The sequence below is a fragment of the Pinus tabuliformis genome, chromosome 8, assembly GCF_031772625.1.
Source record: "Pinus tabuliformis cultivar Carrire ecotype Pingquan chromosome 8, CPIR1, whole genome shotgun sequence".
NCBI lineage: Eukaryota > Viridiplantae > Streptophyta > Pinopsida > Pinales > Pinaceae > Pinus > Pinus tabuliformis.
In genome coordinates this window covers 770,729,745-770,747,885 of record NC_142294.1, presented here as the reverse complement: position 1 = coordinate 770,747,885, position 18,141 = coordinate 770,729,745, and the positions used below count along the sequence as shown (strand labels likewise).

Sequence of the window (18,141 nt, the reverse complement as noted above, 5' to 3'; positions counted from 1 at the left end):
TCACCCCAGGGACAACACAGGGACAAATTGTTGACTAGAAGAATCTGGCAGTGGCCCATTCCTCCTAAGCTTAGGTGTTTTATCTAGTTGGATCTAGAAAGATAATCTTGACATGGCATAATCTACTTTGTTGTGGATTTCATGGTCCTAATGTCTTTGCTTTATGTTGGAGAGGTCCCAAATGGATTGATCATCTCTTTTTTCAATGTGAGTTTTCTAAAGACCTATGGAATGAAGTCTTGTTTTCACTCAATTTGCTGGATGGTGGGCCAAACAATTTTCTTGAATCTTGTATCCAATGGTGGGACCTAAACATGGGGAAGTTAAAAGCTTTTCCTATCTTCTTGGCATGGGGCATATGGAAGGTTTATAATAAAAGGATCTTTAAGGGTCTTACTATCAATACTTATGGTATCCTGATGTAGATTCTTGGCTTCTTCTTTGATTATATTAAGCCTTTGAAGCTCAAGAAGTCTCAACACATTACATATCTCCGTTCCCTCGATTTAGGAATGTTGGCTTTTTTTATGGTGCCCAACATGATGGTATTGTGGAGTTGGGGCTCTATTGCTTCTCCAAGGGAATCACACTTATCATATTTTGCTGAATCTTGGGGATCGTACCAACACGAAAGTAGAAATCATAGCCTATTGGGCCCTTCTACATTTTGCAACTTCTATTAATCTTGTTTCTTTGCAAGTGTATGAGGATTCAAAATGTGTCAATGAGTGGCTAAATGGGAGAAACTTCCTTCAGGCCCTCATTCTATAATCTTGGATGGAGAGAATTAATATATTAAAGGATCACTTACACTCTTTCTTCTTTCAACATATTTACAGGGAATGAAATCATATGGTAAACTTTCTTTCAAAGAAAGCCATTCAAGTGGAGGAAGGCTATACAGAGACAGGGCATCCAACTTCTAAGAAGAGGGAGACTCCCAATCACCTATGGTCATCAACTGCAACAAAATCAATTTCCTTGAGTGAAATTGGCATTAATTTATGTTGGTTTTATCAAATCTATGTAGAGTTTTTGTAATTTTGTGGTACGACAATTGTTAAGTCAACCTTTGGACAATTTTCTAACTTCTGTTCATTTTTAAAGGCACTGCTATATACTGTTATTAACATTGAACAAGTTCTATGTATTGTGTTTTTGACTTGGTTTTCTAGTCTCTCTGCCTCTTTTTGTAGATACTGAAGTCTCAGATACATATAAAGAAAGAAAGAAAATTATTTTACGTCCACGAGGCTAAATATAGCCTCTGGGACATATTGCTTCTTCATCTGGTTGATGTATTCGACCCTTTTCCTGTGAAGCCTCACAATAAATGCTCTCAACTTCTCGACAAACCCCTTGCTAAATAGATTATCCCAAGAGCTAGTTGCCATAATATCTGCATAACTTTCCCTGTTGTCTTTGAAGGCATCACATTCTAAAATGAAATTGTTTTTTGTTTCCACTTTTATGGAAGAACAAAAAATACATACTCTTTCCTCCCACACTTCTTTTTGCCTTTTCCAGCGCCTGGTTTCACAACAGATTTGATGAAAATTAGTCCTGAACTGAGTAATAAGAATTTTGGCTTTCCAAGAAATATTGGCCTATGTATACGCTTTTTGTTGATGATTATGAGTGGGATTAAACACTTCAATATAGTACTTTTTCTTTCTCCCAAGTACATTTGTGGAACTTATCCATAACAAAAGCTTTTATCTCTTTAATATTTATGGGACACATGTTTAAGCAAATACACCATTTACTAAACCATTTGTTATTTTGCTACATCCAAGTCTTTTTTCTTTTGCACAATATGTCATTAAAAACAACCTTAGGCCATCTGCCCTCTTCCACTTGCTCAATTTTTTTTAAATACCTTTATGACTCGCACCATAATAATTGCTTCAATAAGAGCAACCCCTATTTCACTTAACAAGATAGCATAAGGAACTGCACTTTTAATTTTGAATTTGTTTGTAATGAAATGCTACTGATTTTTCTGAATTTGTTTCCACTGCATGTCGGATGTACTGCTGACCCATAGTTCACAACCATAGAGAATCACCAGAAGCCCAAAAATAGTTTGAGTGGTTTTCTAGTCCCATAACTCTGCCTCTCTACACCTATTTTGAAAAACATAAAATGCTTTCCACCCCCCCAAAGTTCTTTTCTTTCTAGAACCATCCCAACTTAGATTTTTGTTGAAGTCAATTCCTTGGTATTTGTAATCCGCAACTTCTTATGGAATGTTGCCTTCAAAGTAGAACTTATGTTGGTTACGTTTTTTTATAGAGAAAACCACTACTTTCGTTTTGCTAATGTTGACTTGGATCCCCAGCCTTTTACAAAAGTGCTCAAGGGATAGTAAGTGCTCTTGCAAACCAAGAGCATATTTAGTAATCAGAATAAAGTCATCTGCATAAAAAAGGAACCTTATAACAAACTTGCCCAAATAGATACCATCACCCCTTTGTGAATTTAACCACTCCTCATGCTTGTCGATATATAAACCAAAAATGGTAGGAGAGAGTGGGCAACCTTGTTTGACCTCAATATGGCTTCTAAAACTTTCAGAAATGCCTCCTGAAGTTCTAATTTTGACTTTCACCTCTTAGGTACAACGAGGTCCTTTGGATGCACTACTTTTTTTTATGAAAAAAAAAAAATAAACTTTCATTTTTGGAAAAAATCCAAGAAAATCCAACTCTTAATCAATCAAAAATAATTTTAAATGTTACAATATAAAAATCCTCCTTTCTCTTAGAAACACAAACAATTAGTTTCAAACAATCTCCAAATAAATGTTTTGATCATTAAAATAAACAAGTGTAATATGCAACAACATTGCTACTTAGTACTCACGTCTTATGCAAAAAGTAATTAATAATTTTAAATAATAATGATAATTTTAGGGATAATTTTAAATTTATATAACTTTATATGTATACTACTTTAATATACTCTTAAATTAATATAATATTAAAAACTAATATAAAATTTTAATATAATAAAGTTATTTCATAATCTTTTTGCGAGATCAAGTTTATATATATCAAAATTTATTTTGAATTTGAGAATTTAATGAAAATAAAAATATTATAAAATAAAATATTTGTAAAATATTTTGATTTTGATATGAGTTATGGTTTTTGGGCAAGTGGTATTAATAACCTATTGTATTGATCCATGGTATTGTAACAAATCTATTTACAAATTAATAATATCCATGGTAAAATAAAAGTAAATATTCATAATTAAAATTTTTGTTATATTGTAAGTATTATGTTTTAATTTAAAAAATGTTATAAAATTAAATCAAAATGAAATATCTGTAAAATATTTTGATTTTGAAATAAATTATTACTTTTAAAAATATGATATTGATAAACTATGATATTATAATAATTCTAAATTATTATGACTTTAACATTTTTTTTTTTGTAATTTTTTTTTATAGTTTTTATATTTGACAACTCTATTTATAATCACATAAAAATAATCATCGCTTAACTTGAAAAAAATAATTTACATTTAAAAATATTAAAAATTATTTTTTTTTAAATATTTGATTTAATATTTATTTTTTTTCAAAAATTTAATAATCCTTTAAAAACTTTGATTGCCCCAAAGCCGTAGTCTAACTAGCTGGAGGAATTGCTCCGAAAGTTATGGATATTCCGGTGATATTTAGAAAAAATCTTGCAAGGATTTTTGTAAATCTAAGCTATAGTTGTTAAACTTCAAAATTTTAGGTGTCCTAAACGTTTTTTTGACGGTGCTGAATCCATTTTCATTATAAAACCAAGATTCAAACAGTGTCTCTACAAGACACTTTGAATTTTTTTTCCCTAACTTCGGACCACTTTTGACCATGGGGGCAATTCGTCCGCTGGGTAGACAACGCCTTAACAAAACAACGGAAAAAAACAAAAAACAATCTAACCTTCAGGAAGAAAACTTTGAAGCTAAAGTAACGATCTTCTCAGCTTTTTATTTACAAATTGTACGTTTTGGGCAATGGCGATAGTTGAGGGATCCAAATTCTGTGGACTAAGACGTCAATGTTCTCGTTATTTCTTCAAGAGCAACTCCTTGGTTGAGCTACTTGCAGGCAGATACTCAGTTTGTGGAAATGGACTCGAACCTACAACCTCCCAGCAACGGAATTTTGCAAATGCTGCCGATTCAAGTGCGTCAACTGCTGCTGGTAATGAGGTGTTTTTCAAAAACTCCGTGAAAGCCGCCGAAGCTGCCAAATTTGCTGCCATGGCAGACACATGGTACGTTAAATCAAATTCCATTGGACAATAGATTCAATTAGGTTTTATTTTATATGTTTTTGTTTTTGAGTATTTATTCCCCGAAAGCACAGCAACATGTACAAAAAGCAAATTTTGAAAAGAAGTGGCAAGTTGAAGATCCTGTTTTTCTTCTATTAAAATAACATAGCCAGGGCTACAAAATAGCCGAAGATAAAAACAGTCCTGTCCGACTTCAAGAGAGACATAAGGCTCTCTGATGCAATATTCAGTTGTTTGTATTGCCAAAGCACTAATGAGGAGAAACTAATTGACTATGTAGAACAATGCGTGAAAATTTTCAGTTACTAGGATAGTAGTGCCTGATAGTGTATAGCTAGTAACAAGTGGAAACTACCACCGAGAATCATCTGAAATTAGTACGATCGGAAATAGAGTTTCTAAGCTTTCCAATGAGATATGGTATGCTCCATTCTGCCGAGGATTAAGAAAGTTACGATTATTGAATTTAGGGCATTTACAATACCCACATTTGTTGGAATTTGAAAAAATGACCCGCCCTGTTTTTTGGTGATTCATGTGCCTAAACGACTTTGAATTCGTATTTGAAACTCGGTCCATTGGAAAATACATATATTGCCGATCGGTTTGATAGGTTAAATAACACAAATTTGTCAAGATATGACAAAGTTAGCGCGTGCTGAAATCGCCTTTCTGTTCTTTGGAGTGCGTAACTTTCATCTATGCGACTGACAAATGTTGTGCAATCCTCTTTTGCACGACTGGCAAATGACCCGCAAGCCTCATTTTCCTGCCCAAAGGACCCCTAATGTTCATTTTGTGGTACTTGCAAATGGTCTGCAAGCCTCATTTTTCTGCTCAAACAACCCATAATGTTCGTTTGAGGTACTTGCAAATGGTCTGCAAACCCCATTTACTATCTGCGTGTAAGGAGAGGGTGGGGGCAGCAGGTTTCCATACGAAACTGACCTTCTTGCGGTATGATCAGTGTATAATGGTTGTAGATTTTTCACGAATTTCTGCTACTGCTTAATGAACAATTCTGAACCTAGTTCTGTTCATAAGACACAAAAATTCTCTACTAGAGTGCAGCGGAATTAGGAACAGAAATCAAATCATGATCACGCAGATGAACAACACAAATTTTACAGGGAACCCAATTGGGAAAACCCTCTGCTTGATTATTGAGAATTTATTGAAGAAAATTGAGCAGATCTCTTACAATACAAACTGTTTCAATCTGAAAACAACCTTGTTTTCTCTGCTTAAACTAATCTTGAAACTTTGTACAAGAATTCCGATCTTTGCTTCCTTACTCAAGGAATTTGTCCTTCTCCAATTCCCACAAGCCTTTCCTAGGCTCGTACTCCTTCTCTCATAAGCTCCACGCACAACCTTGTGCTTCCGATTGCTTGGTCTCACCAACTCGTGCTCATCAAAACAATGATTAAATTTATGCCTTCGCTCCTCCTTTTAAAAGCAATTCGAATGGTTAAAATTAGTGAGTTTTCTAATTAAGGAATGATTTTGTGATTGATTGAGTTAGCATGAGTTAACTGCTCATGCAACTCGTCCTATTTCAAGTCAACCACTTGAAACTCAATCACTTGTGTTTTTCCTCAATTAACTCACACTAGAAAATCAAGAACTCGACCTTCAATTTCAACACATCAATTAACTGCAACCTAACTCATCCTAATTTTTAGGGACTGATTCCTAAATTATAGGAACTCGTCCTAATTTATAGGGAATCTCCTAATTTTTAGGAACTCGAGTCATGCACAAGAAGGAACTTGTTCTGGCTCCTATGATTAAGGCACAAATCAAGGAACCCTTTTCTCGCTAATATTTTCAACACTCCCTCTTAGCAAGGAAGGTGTTCCTGGAAGAACCTCGTCCACCTGGATCTGTCTTCAACTCTACCAAGTTCTCCACTGCTGCAGCTGTTCCCTCTGAACTAGAAGTCTTCCCCGCTTTCTTTTGCAGAACCTGCTTTGAAGACTTGTTCTTTCCCACCATGCTCTGCGAGTCCACCACTTTAGTCACAAGTGCCATGTACCCTGTGTATCTTTGTGGCTGCTTCTTGATGTTGGAAGACTCAACTCTCCTTTGATCTTCCTTAACCAAATCCTCTGCCCACTTGGGCTCGAACTCTCCCTATACTGGAAGTCTCTGACTGAGTGGTTTCCTACTTGCCCTAGGCTATGGTCCTCATTATCATCACATTGCTGGTCAACCCAATTTCCAACTAGCTTAGATTGAAACTAAGATACTGGTTGGGGCTCCATCCTAAGAGCTCTATCGTGCTCTCACTCAATCACCACATCTCTACTATGATAAATCCTTGCCTTGTTGCTCAAGGCTGCACCTGTCTCTACCTGCAACTTGTAGAGATTCGTCACCCTCACACCTATCTTCTTCTTGCATCCAGAAGCTAAGCGTTGGAGGTAAGCCTAATCTCTATTGAAGATGACATCATAACCCTTGTCCTCAAGGGTAGCTACCGAAACAAGATTCAACCTCAATCTTGGAACATAGAGAACATATCTGAGATGAAGAGCATTACGTGACTCCCTCTGAAAGCTGACAGTACCAACTCCTCTAGTCGCATACTGACCATCATCTCCTAGCTCAATCTGAAACTGCGTGTCCTTCTCCTTCAGGTGGCTGAAACTCTTATTGTTCCTGGTCATGTGGAAGGAAGCCCTTGAATCAATATACCATAAACTGCTATTTGCTAAGCTTGCCATGCAAGAAATCAATGAGAAATCTTTCTCGAACTGGGCAGAAAACTCATCTACCTCCGCTGATTTACCAACATGATTCTTCCTGGCCCCCTTCTTCTTACCAGGATACTTAGAAGCATAGTGTCCAAACTCATGGCAATGGAAGCACTTGATCTTACTTAGATCCTTCTTCTTTCCCTTCTCATTGGACCCAACCTCTCCTTGGCCCTTCTTGCCCTTAGCCTTGCTGCTCTTGCTTGCCAGGGTACAATTTTCTTCGTCCTCTGTCATAAGTTATAACTGATCTCCCTTCTATGGTTCCTCTTTAGATCTCTTCCTATATGCAATCAGTGCAAAACCTTTCTCGATTTGGAAAGTTCTCTCTCCCACTAATAGCGTTGTAGAACCCCTTCCAAGACTTGTGAAGTCCAAGTAAGGCAAAACTCACAAGATCATGATCAGATACAACCACGCCCACCCCACTTAGTTCATCTTGTACCCGAGTGAACCTTGTCAAATATGGGACGATGGGCTCATCCTTGCTCATCTGAGTACTCCTCAATTTCTCCTTAAGAGCGAGCTTCGTGGTATCACTGGTACTCTGATACAACTTCAGGATTGTATCGTACATCTCAAACGTTGTGTTCTTCTTATGGATATGAGGCACTATATGATCTTTGACCCCTACTAGAATGATCCTCTCTGCCTTGATATCGTTCTTATTATGCTGGGCTAATTGCTGGGGGTCTTGAGGTGGTGCCGTCGCTTGCTTGATGTACTCTCCCACTCTATTATTTTCCAGCACTATTGTGATCCTCCCTTTCCAAGCTATGAAGTTCGATGCTCCCTCTAGACAGTGATCTGCTCTCAACCCTTGTTAAGCCATACCGCTTCCCCTAAGAGCTCTCTAAAACCTGTCCACTAACAACCTTGTAATCCTTCACAAGAAGCTATACTTAGGGCTCAAATAATTCTGCCTCTCCTATCAGTCTTGTAGTCTTTCACAAGGATTGAACTTAGGGCTTCTTCTAGCAACCCTCTAACAATCTTCCAACCTGTATACGAGCTGCCCGCTTTTGTCCAAACAGGACCCCTACCAACCTAGCATCAACACAATACTTGAAAGGAGCAATATCATACTTGAAGGATCAATTTCTTACTCAATTCTTCTGGACATGTGCTTGTACAAGTGTTAGCAACCGTTGGCCTTGATTAGGATTGCTGTAGTAGCTGCTACAACCCTCCTCTTGACCTTCTATTGCTTCAACACCTGCGCTAAGTGTTCTTCTATCACCCTTTCCACTTGCATTGTGCCTGGGTTCTACTTGGCCCTTGTAGCAGCGTCTTTTGAGGCCTTACGACGCCCCCAAATCTTTGTTACTTGAGCTTGGTCTATCTCCAAGAGACACAAAGCTATTGCAGCCTGTTCTGAAGAGAATATGCCCACTAATCCTGCACAGAAAACCTTCCAGACTTCAACCTTGTCACACAACCACCACCTGCCCAATCTCGGCTGCCCTAAAACACAAGAAGAAACACTATCTCGGCCTCCTTTCACTTCAGACCAACACCTAAGGGACTTGATTGCCACAAACCTCCTTTTCCTTATGTGATGCACTTGTGATGATCTTAAATCTGTTCCAAGAGCTTTGATACCATGTAGATTTTCCACGAATTTCTGTTACTGCTTAATGAACAATTCTGAACCTAGTTCTATTCATAAGACACCCAAATTCTCTACTAGAGTGCAACGGAATTAGTAACAGAAATAAAAACATGATCACACAAATGAACAGCACAATTTTTATAGGGAACCCAATTGGGAAAACCCTCTGCTTGATTATTGAAAATTTATTGAAGAAAATTGAGCAGTAGATCTCTTACAATGCAAACTATTTCAATCTGAAAACAACCTTGTTTTTCCTGCTTAAACTAAGCTTGAAACCTTGTGCAAGAATTCTGATCTTTGCTTCCTTACTCAAGGAATTTGTGCTTCTCCAATTCCCACAAGCCTTTTCTAGGCTCGTACTCCTCTCACAAGCTCCACACACAACCTTGTGCTTCCTATTGCTTGGTCTCACTAACTCGTGCTCACCAAAACAATGATTAAACTTTTGCCTTCACTCCTCCTTTTAAAGGTAATTCAAATGGTTAAAATAAATGAGTCTTCTAATTAAGGAATGATTTTGTGATTGATTGAGTTAGCATGAGTTAACTTCTCATGCAACTCGTCCTATTTCAAGTTAACAACTTGTGTTTTTCCTCAATTAACTGACAATAGAAAATCAAGAACTCGACCTTCAATTTCAACACATTAGTTAACTGTGACCTAACTTGTCCTAATTTTTAGGGACTGGTTCCTAAATTATAGGAACTCGTCCTAATCTATAGGGAATCTCCTAATTTTTAGGAACTCGAGTCATGCACAAGAAGGAACTCATCTGGCTCCTATGATTAAGGAACAATTCGAGGAACCCTTTTCTCGCTAATATTTTCAATAATGGTGCCCTATGATATCAAATTCTTGCTCAAAACTAGTTTAAAAAGTACATATAGAGGAAGTGATTATAGGTTGAAATTGATAGTCAATTATGAATAGTTTGGCTTGAAAGTTGATTGATTAATTAAATTGCCTAGAAGACACAATGTGCTTATAGTTGTAAAGTGACCATATCACACTCATCCAAACTCAGACTTGGATTTGGAAAGCTCTTGGGAAACTTAATACGAAGGAGAAGGTTTTCAATCAAGAATTGGTGCCAATAGGGGTTAGTTTTGAATCAATCATTCATGATCAATAGTCGGTGGATGCCTTCTGGCTCCAAAAAACATTATGTAAGGTAAGTTGGTAACAATATAATTGCTTTTTTGCAAAGCATAACAATTTATTAATCCATTTAAATATTATAAATTCTACCAAAGACAAATATGGTAAATAACTCTATGTAGCTCAACAATGAGAAAAGATGCATGTTTTGACGATTAACTTGCCACCAATTTCCTACTTTCGGGAAATATACCACTTATAATTTGAGATGATAATCTCTTTGTTGGCAATATGTGGGGTATCCACAACTCTTTCTCTCTTCATTTCTTCTTTCTTTTTATTGTAACGAATTTATGCTTGTTTCCTTCCTTCGCTTTAGGTCTGTATGAAAGTACCTTGCTTTTTGTGGGCTTGTCACAACAAAAGAGAAAAGCAAATCAACATTGGGGAGAAACTATAACTATGGTCATTAGGAGAATGCCAATGAACTTCCTTTTCACACAAATTTTCTCTCTTTTATATTAATGTCTTATGTTAGTTATGACTAATGTTGCACGAAGCAAGGACGGAGCGGGGACATTTTTTTGGAAGCAAAGTGTTGGAAGCGTCATTTTCCAAAAATCTAAGAAGCGAAGCATCTACTATACATATATAATATTTTTTTTCATTTATATTAAAAAAAACATCAAAATATCAAATTAGTTGTAGAAGATATGAAAACATTCATATTTGTACATAAATCAAGATAGATATGACATCCATTGTACATCAATGATTAATTATTCGAGCATCAATGATCAACCATCTAGATTCTAGCAATTACAAAAATACATCAAATTTTTAAGCATATCATAAAATGTAAAACATTTAGAAGATAAAATCATAAAACATTCAAATAACTTATCTAGCAAGTGAGGAACTGTCAACATGAGTCATGTCGAAAATTCAAATAGTAATGTTTACAAAATAGGCCACCTGGCCACTACCAAGTACACACTAAACTAGGAAGAGTAAGATGGAAAAGTTCAAATTCACATGTCTAATCTATGACAAAAGTAGTAAATTGTGAATATTTATACCAATCTCTCCTCCTTCCACCACGACCACTACGTGAGCCTCCATCTGGTGGCAATGATGAAGATGGTGGCTGTGGAGGTTGTGGAACTTGTTGCCACACAATCTAGTAGGGGTCCTAGGAGGGGTACTAAAGGGACAACTACTAGACCAAATGACAACATCGGGACAAAGACCCACTGTCACCTCAGTCAGTGTCCCCTGCTCTTTGCTGACTTTTACTGATGGGAGGAGTCTCGGTATGAAGGAAATTACCAATAATGATAGGATGAATAACAAGGTATGATGTGATTTCGAAGGCCCATTCAAAGGAGAGGCTCAATTATGGCTTGACAGAGGAAAAGTTCTCCAAGAAAGACCTAAGAGGAAGACCTAGACCTAGGGTTGTAAATATTCAATAATGATGAGTATGCCTAGGATCAAGACTTCCAAGATGAGGCAAGGCTTCTCTAGGGGCTTTGCAAGATGATTCTTCTCCTAAATAGGGATTTTGCTCCACTAGAGAGACCTAGGAAGAAATCCAAGCTAGACCTAGGGTTTTTGAGTAAGCGTGGGTGGAAGTCCTCCAATTTGATCACTAGGCCAAACAAAGATAGAGAAAGGGTCAAGAATGATTGACTTCTTTGAGCTTTATGTGGAAATGACCCTTAATAAGATCACCACCTATGACACTAAAGATAAGCTTCCAAATTCAGAGCTAGGGCTTGAGTTTTCTTGCAAACTGATCGTGGGAATTCAACCAAACCCAGAGATCAACAAGAGGAGACACTAGCGCAGTTCCTTGTCTAGATGGATTCGAAAAATAGTCCCTCTAATGGATTTCACAGGCGACCCTAGTTAGGCCATCTAGGATGGGAGGCTGAAATTTCATATTTGAAAAAGAGAAGGAGAATAGGGTTAATCACCAAATTTACTTGGATCAGTGCCTTACCCTTAGGCTATGGAGTCTATGTGATTGGAAATTCGGCTAAAATTGTCTTCAAGGAGGCTAAATTGTGATGCCCTAACAATCACTCTTTAACATTTACCCACCCAATATCTATGGACTTTTATGGAATAAAACAAGTTTTCAATCCACTAGGAAGATTCGTCTACTTGTTATTCAATGAGTAACATGCACAAATTTGCAATCTAACAATATTTTCAATAATTAGGGCACAAGAATAACTAGCTAGTTGCGAAATTTCCACACATTAGACATTATTATATGAAATTTTTTCAACAAAATTACTTACAAGACAACAAGAGATATATCCAATCTAAGATCAAGATAGCGGCTCCAAGAAAGAACAAGATTTCAACTCCCAAAAATATCGAAATGCATCAAAAGATCTCCAGTAGACATCCAAAGAAAAGTGCGAAATTCTCAAGGGAGAGATATCCAAGTGTGATGATGATGTTTGATACAAATGAGGCTTAACTTTATTTATATGGGCCTCTAAGAGTTCGAATAGCCTAATGTTGAAAATTGGTAGCTCAAGGATGAATTTCCTTATCTAAAATCTCATTTTTGACAATTCTGGAGTGACTTTCTAAAAATAGAAAGTCATGTTTAGCATCTCAAGTTTGACTTTTCAAAAATAGTAAATCATCTTGCATCAATTGGTAATCAAACATAGTTGATAGAAAATCACTTATTGTTAATCAATCCTAATAGTTCAATCTTGACTTAATCATCAATATTATTATTATTATTATTATCCTTTGTGATACTATTATATTATTGTTAAAAAGAAATTCATGTCTCTCAATCATGGCACTCAATCATGTCATATATAACTCCCCTCAATTAATGCATATGTTACCCTCTCTCACTTAATGGATATGTTACACTCTCTCTTATGCACTCATTGAAAGCATGGCATAATCCTCTTACGCACCCATTAAAGCACGTCATAAAAGATTCCTCTTATGCACTCTTTAATGCATATGTTACATTCTCTCCTTTATGGCAAAGTTACTAAGGCATGCGTTGATCTCCTTTATGTCATGAGTTACGAAGGCATTCGTTTCTCTCCTTAATGGCATGAGTTACACTCCCCTAAATGGCATATGTTACTCTTACTCAAAGAATAGGCAAAAAGTTTTGCTGACTCGAACCTTTATGTTAAGGTTGAAAATAATGAACCTGTAATTATTCTTCTGTATGTAGATGATCTTCTCTTGACAAGTGTAGAAGGTTGACTTGAAGAATATAAGAAGCAATTGGCAACATAATTTGACTTGAAGGATCTTGGGTTGATGCATTACTATTTGGGACTAGAAGTTTGGCAAGGACTGAATCAAATCTATTTGGGTCAAGGAAAGTATGTGATGAAGATTCTAAAGAAGTTCAACATGATGGACTGTAAACATATGACCACTCTGATGATCACAAACTTGAAGAGACTAAGGAGTTCTGAATCAAGCCCTGTGGATCCTTCCAGGTTTAGACAACATGTTGGCTCATTGATATACTTGGTGAATACTCGACTAGACATATGTTTTGCAGTAAATGTACTCAGTCAATTCCAAGTGGAGCTGAAGCATGATCATTGGATAACAGCAAAGCATATTCTGAGATATCTGCGAGGAACCATCAACTACTGTCTGAAATATGATAGAAGGAATGATGTCCAATTGATTGGTTATACAGATTCCAACTGGGGAGGCAGTGAACAGGATGGAAGAAGCACTATGGGAGGATGTTTCAGTTTAGGATCCTCCATGGTCTCATGGATGAGCAGAAAGCAAGACACCGTTGCTTTGAGTAGTGCTGAGGCTGAATATGTTGCAACATGTGAAGTAAGCAGAGAAGCAGTATGGTTAAGGAAGCTGCTATCCGACTTGTTTGAAGGATTGATGAACCCTATAATGATACTTTGTGATAACACCAGTTGTATTCGTTTGTCTGAGGATCCAGTGTTTCATGGAAAGACAAAGCACATCAACAACAAGTATCACTATATTCGAGAGCTAGTACAAAATGGTGTGTTGCAGCTATGGTATATCTCCACTGATGAACAGGTAGCTGACATATTGACGAAATCACTTCCGAACAAGAAGCTTGTATACTTAAGGGACAAGCTTGGTTTGGTGGATTTGTCCTCCCTAATTGAGAGGGAGAGATAGACACTACATTCTTGTCTTCACTTGGGAAGAAAGAATGGAGGATTGGGTAACCATCTGGCATTTGATACTCTTTGAGAATGTGGTAGGGCATTCAAGACAAGAGTAGTCGTGGACCGATATTCTTTGAGGATTAGCTACCCAAGATAAGAATAGTCCAATGGGAGGTCATACTCTGTGAACACTCGGGTGGGGTATGTACCTTGGGAGACAATGATGATGGTGTCTATACATCATTGGTCTTGCCAGCATTGTGCTCTGATATTATGGAGAGATAGAGTTGTTAGTCAAGGCCTTGCTATGTGACAATGCTGGTTAATATGATGCTAGACAGATGGGCTACCAATCCGACTCTTCTTATGAGATCTCTTCAGATTAAGAATAACCATGTACCTCTTATGAGTACTTCTCGAGTTAAGAGGGAGTGTTGAAAAATGTGTAACTAGGTTCGGTCTTAATAAGTATGAAATGTATTCTTGTAAATATAAAATGGAAAATAAATTATTATTATTATTGGAGCATGGTATTCATGCTCAAGCTCTTTTATTTTATAAGTCAAGCACCCATTGAGTGCTTCTAGGGTTTGTCCTAGGTTTAAGAGTCATTGTCATATATTGAAGACCCTATGGGCACATTGTAAATTGTAAAGAAAAAATTATTTTGTCTTTAAAGTGTCAAAATACCTCCAAGATCAAGTCGGCCTAATGAGCTATCAATTTGGCCTACATGAAGAGCCACGTCCACCCTTGAGGAAGCCTATATATAAGAAGAACTCGTCCTCCATTTGGATCACTCACTCTCTCATCTCTTATGCGAAGAAGTAGAAGAAAGAGAAGTCGAAGAAGGAAGTGTGAAGAAGAGGAAGTCAAAGAAGTCGAAGTGTTTTTGGGCCTTATCTATTCTTCTGGGAAGATCGAAGTTAGGGTTTCTGCGCTGGATCTTTTGGGGTTTGATTTTGGAAGCAGAAGAGAAGGGAAGGCAAGCGAAGGTCTCTTAGGGCATCTTACTAGCCCTAGGACTCAAGTCAAGGCAAGCAAAGTCAAGAGGAAGGCTATTAGAGGGAGATCAAAGTCTCCTAGAGAAGCAACAACAGTTGTAGCAGTTGTTGGGTAGCAAGATTTTGGATCTATTTGGAGGTCAAGGATATTGCAGCAGGAGGCTGTGGTAGACTTGATCTTGGAGGGTATTTGTCTGAGTCTAGGTCATGGTGTTCATCAATTGTAAGATCTGAAAGATAAGAAGAGATTTATGGGTTTTCCCCTCAAGAGGAGGGATTTTGGCCCTGGCTTGTAGCCTATATATTGTGTCACTGTTCTTACTGTTTTGGTAGTTGTTTGATGTATTGCACATTGGAATAATAATGAACAAAGCTAATAAGTAAAAGGTAACACAAACAGTTATCAAGTTAAGAGAATTAACATATTCATTGCCCTATTGAATTCTCAACATCCTCAAGGTGCCACGATGAAGAAGAGGGCTCCATGAATGATGGCCAGGTGGCCCCTTGATCTCCAAGTAAAACATTACATGGTGCTCCAAAGTGGCTCTAGGGCACACGTAGTGGTCTCATGGGTCCCCTGGTGTAAAATAAGTCCATAGACTGCTCCAAATGAGGTCACGAAAGATAGTGTTTGCCCTCCCATGTCTCGAGGATGAGACAAACCTCCTCTAGGCCTTGGATCAATTGCCAAACCCTGTATGCAATGCTAAGATGGTTGGGGGCACTATTGGTCCAAGTGCATCATCTTGCATATAATGTGGGGCAATGAACAAGCCACTGAAGGTGCTAAGGCTGCCCATGGCATGAGATAATGCTCTGTCACATTGGAAACCCATGGCTCTCAATACATCCCCTACAAGTGTCAATATGACCCTTTGGTGGTCTTGGGCCCCAATGAAGTTGCTCAGCCTGTGATGAAACCACTTGCCAATCCTGTATAAGATCCAATGCATCTCCACACTTTCAGATACAATAATTCGTTAGTGCAATTGAGTGAATAAGCTTGTTAATCAAGGGTAGAAATGAGACTGATGGAGGAGTCATGACTTGCAAGAAACACTGCATTGCTAGCAGAAACACCACAAACTTTTATCAAATATTGGTTTCTAACATTTGTCTAACCATATGATACAATGGATACCCCACAATCCACCCACTCATTTGTAAAACGTGTCAAAGCTCCTTGAAGCTTTGCTTTTTCTCTTTCTAATAACACAATTCTAGCTTTCTCATAGTTAGGGCTCTTGTATCCTTTTGGGGTTTCATTGATGGCCTTAACCATATCATGCTTGTTACCACTCAATCTTGTAGGGGTCCTAGGAGGAGTACCTAAAGGACAACTACTAGACCTAAGGGCAACACCGGGACACAAACCCACTGTCACCTCAGTCAATGTCCCCTACTCTTTACGGGTTTTCACCAATGGGAGGAGTCCTAGTATGGAGGAAATCACTTGAATGATAGGATCAATAGCAAGGTATGATGTGATTTCCTAGGCCAATTCGAAGGAGAGGCTCAAATAATGGCTCAATGCTTCAAGAGGAAGCTAATGGCTCTCCAAGAAAGGCATATGAGGAGACCTAGACCTAGGAGGAAGGATTATTCAATTACAAGGGATACTCCTAGACATGAGGCTTCCTAAAGGCAAGACCTCTCTAAGGGCTTCATAAGATGATTCCCAAACAAGGCTTTAACACAATTAGAGAGACCTAGGGAAAATCCAATCAAGGCCTAGAACTTAAAGAGAATGAACTGCCATGTGATTACTAGGTCTAGCAAGGAGAAAGGAGAAGGTACAAATGATTAACTTCCTTTGAGTTTTCAAGAGCAAATGACCTTCGAAATGCCACTAACCTAAGAGGATCAAGACAAATTTCAGGATGAGAGCTAGGGATTGAGATTTCTCTCAAACTAGCCATGGGAATTGCATCAAATTTTGAGGGTAGCTAGAACAAACTACAACGCAATACCCTATCAAATCGCTTCTCAAGGTGACCTTCCTAATGCAATTCACACTAGGCCCTAGTTAGTCGTCTAGGGTTAGGGCAGATTTTAGGAAAAAGGTGAAAAATAAAATGTTTCAAGGTTGATCACCTAGGATTAAGATCGACGCCTAGCAATTGGGAAGATTGGAGTCAAAATGATCAAGATTGGAAACTTCGCTCTTCAAGGAGGCCTGAAGAAGCAACTTTGCTCTTTATGGATGCAACTACACAACAACTTTAGACTTTATACTTTGATGGCAATTACTATGGAGTTTCAAGGATGCGCATGCAAATCATCCTCTAGGAACATTCATTCTTTCATTATCTTATGAGTTACACATGCAAAATTTTCCAATAGTATCAGGCCTTAACCAATCTTTCATGAATTGGGGCACAATAATGATCATAAGACAAAAATTCCATGCATTAAACATTTATTATTTCAGAAATATAGCATTAAAAGACACTTACAACAGAATGAAGAATATATCTATCCACAAGAATGTCAAAGAGAAGCTCTAAGAGAGATAGCAAAATTTTTCCACACATTAAATGCATTTAATCATCCAAATCATTCCACAAATTGGAGGTCCAAATTCTCTAAGAGAGCTAGCGAAAATCCCAAGTGTGATGTCCAAATACAAATGAGGTCTCTTTAATTTATATGAGCCTCTCACAAGTTTGGATTGGTCTAATTAGCCTATTTAAGCCCCTAAAAATATTCTAATGTGCAAATAACAACCCTTTTGGTGACAAGCCCACCAAATAACTCAAATGTGTAAAAGAAGCCTTCCTACTGAGGTAGAAATGATAAAATAATGGTGTAAAGGGCTGTTGGAAGGCCAAGATGAGTCCTCAGTGTGCCATGATAAAGAGGAGGGCTCCAAAAATGATGATCAATGGAGTGGCCCCTTGATTTCCAAGCAAAACATCCTGTGGTGCTCCCAAGTGACTGCGGGGCACAATCAATGGTCTCATGGGTCTCCAGTGGCTCAATAACAACTCGATACTCCATAAGTGAGGGCTAGAAAATGATGCATGCCCTCCCATGTCTCTCCGGATGAGACAAACCCCATCTAGGCCTTGGATCAGCTGCAAAGTGTCCGCTGCAAGTGTGTAGCTGTCTGGGCAACGTGGTCCAAGTGCATCATCGTCTCTGTATGGCTGGGGCACGATCATGCAATATGTGGTGCTCAAG

The 18,141-nt window shown here is 37.8% G+C and overlaps 1 protein-coding gene across 1 annotated transcript in view; it reads left to right on the top strand.

Annotated features, from left to right (window-relative positions):
• Positions 1-3,890: 3,890 nt before the first annotated feature.
• COQ3 (coenzyme Q 3) overlaps positions 3,891-18,141 on the top strand; it is a 292,698-nt gene continuing 278,447 nt past the window's right edge. Inside the window, exon 1 of the mRNA XM_089366879.1 lies at positions 3,891-4,283. Within this exon, the coding sequence (XP_089223005.1) occupies positions 4,021-4,283 (263 nt within the window). The 5' untranslated portion in view covers positions 3,891-4,020. The remainder of the gene's footprint in view (positions 4,284-18,141) is intronic.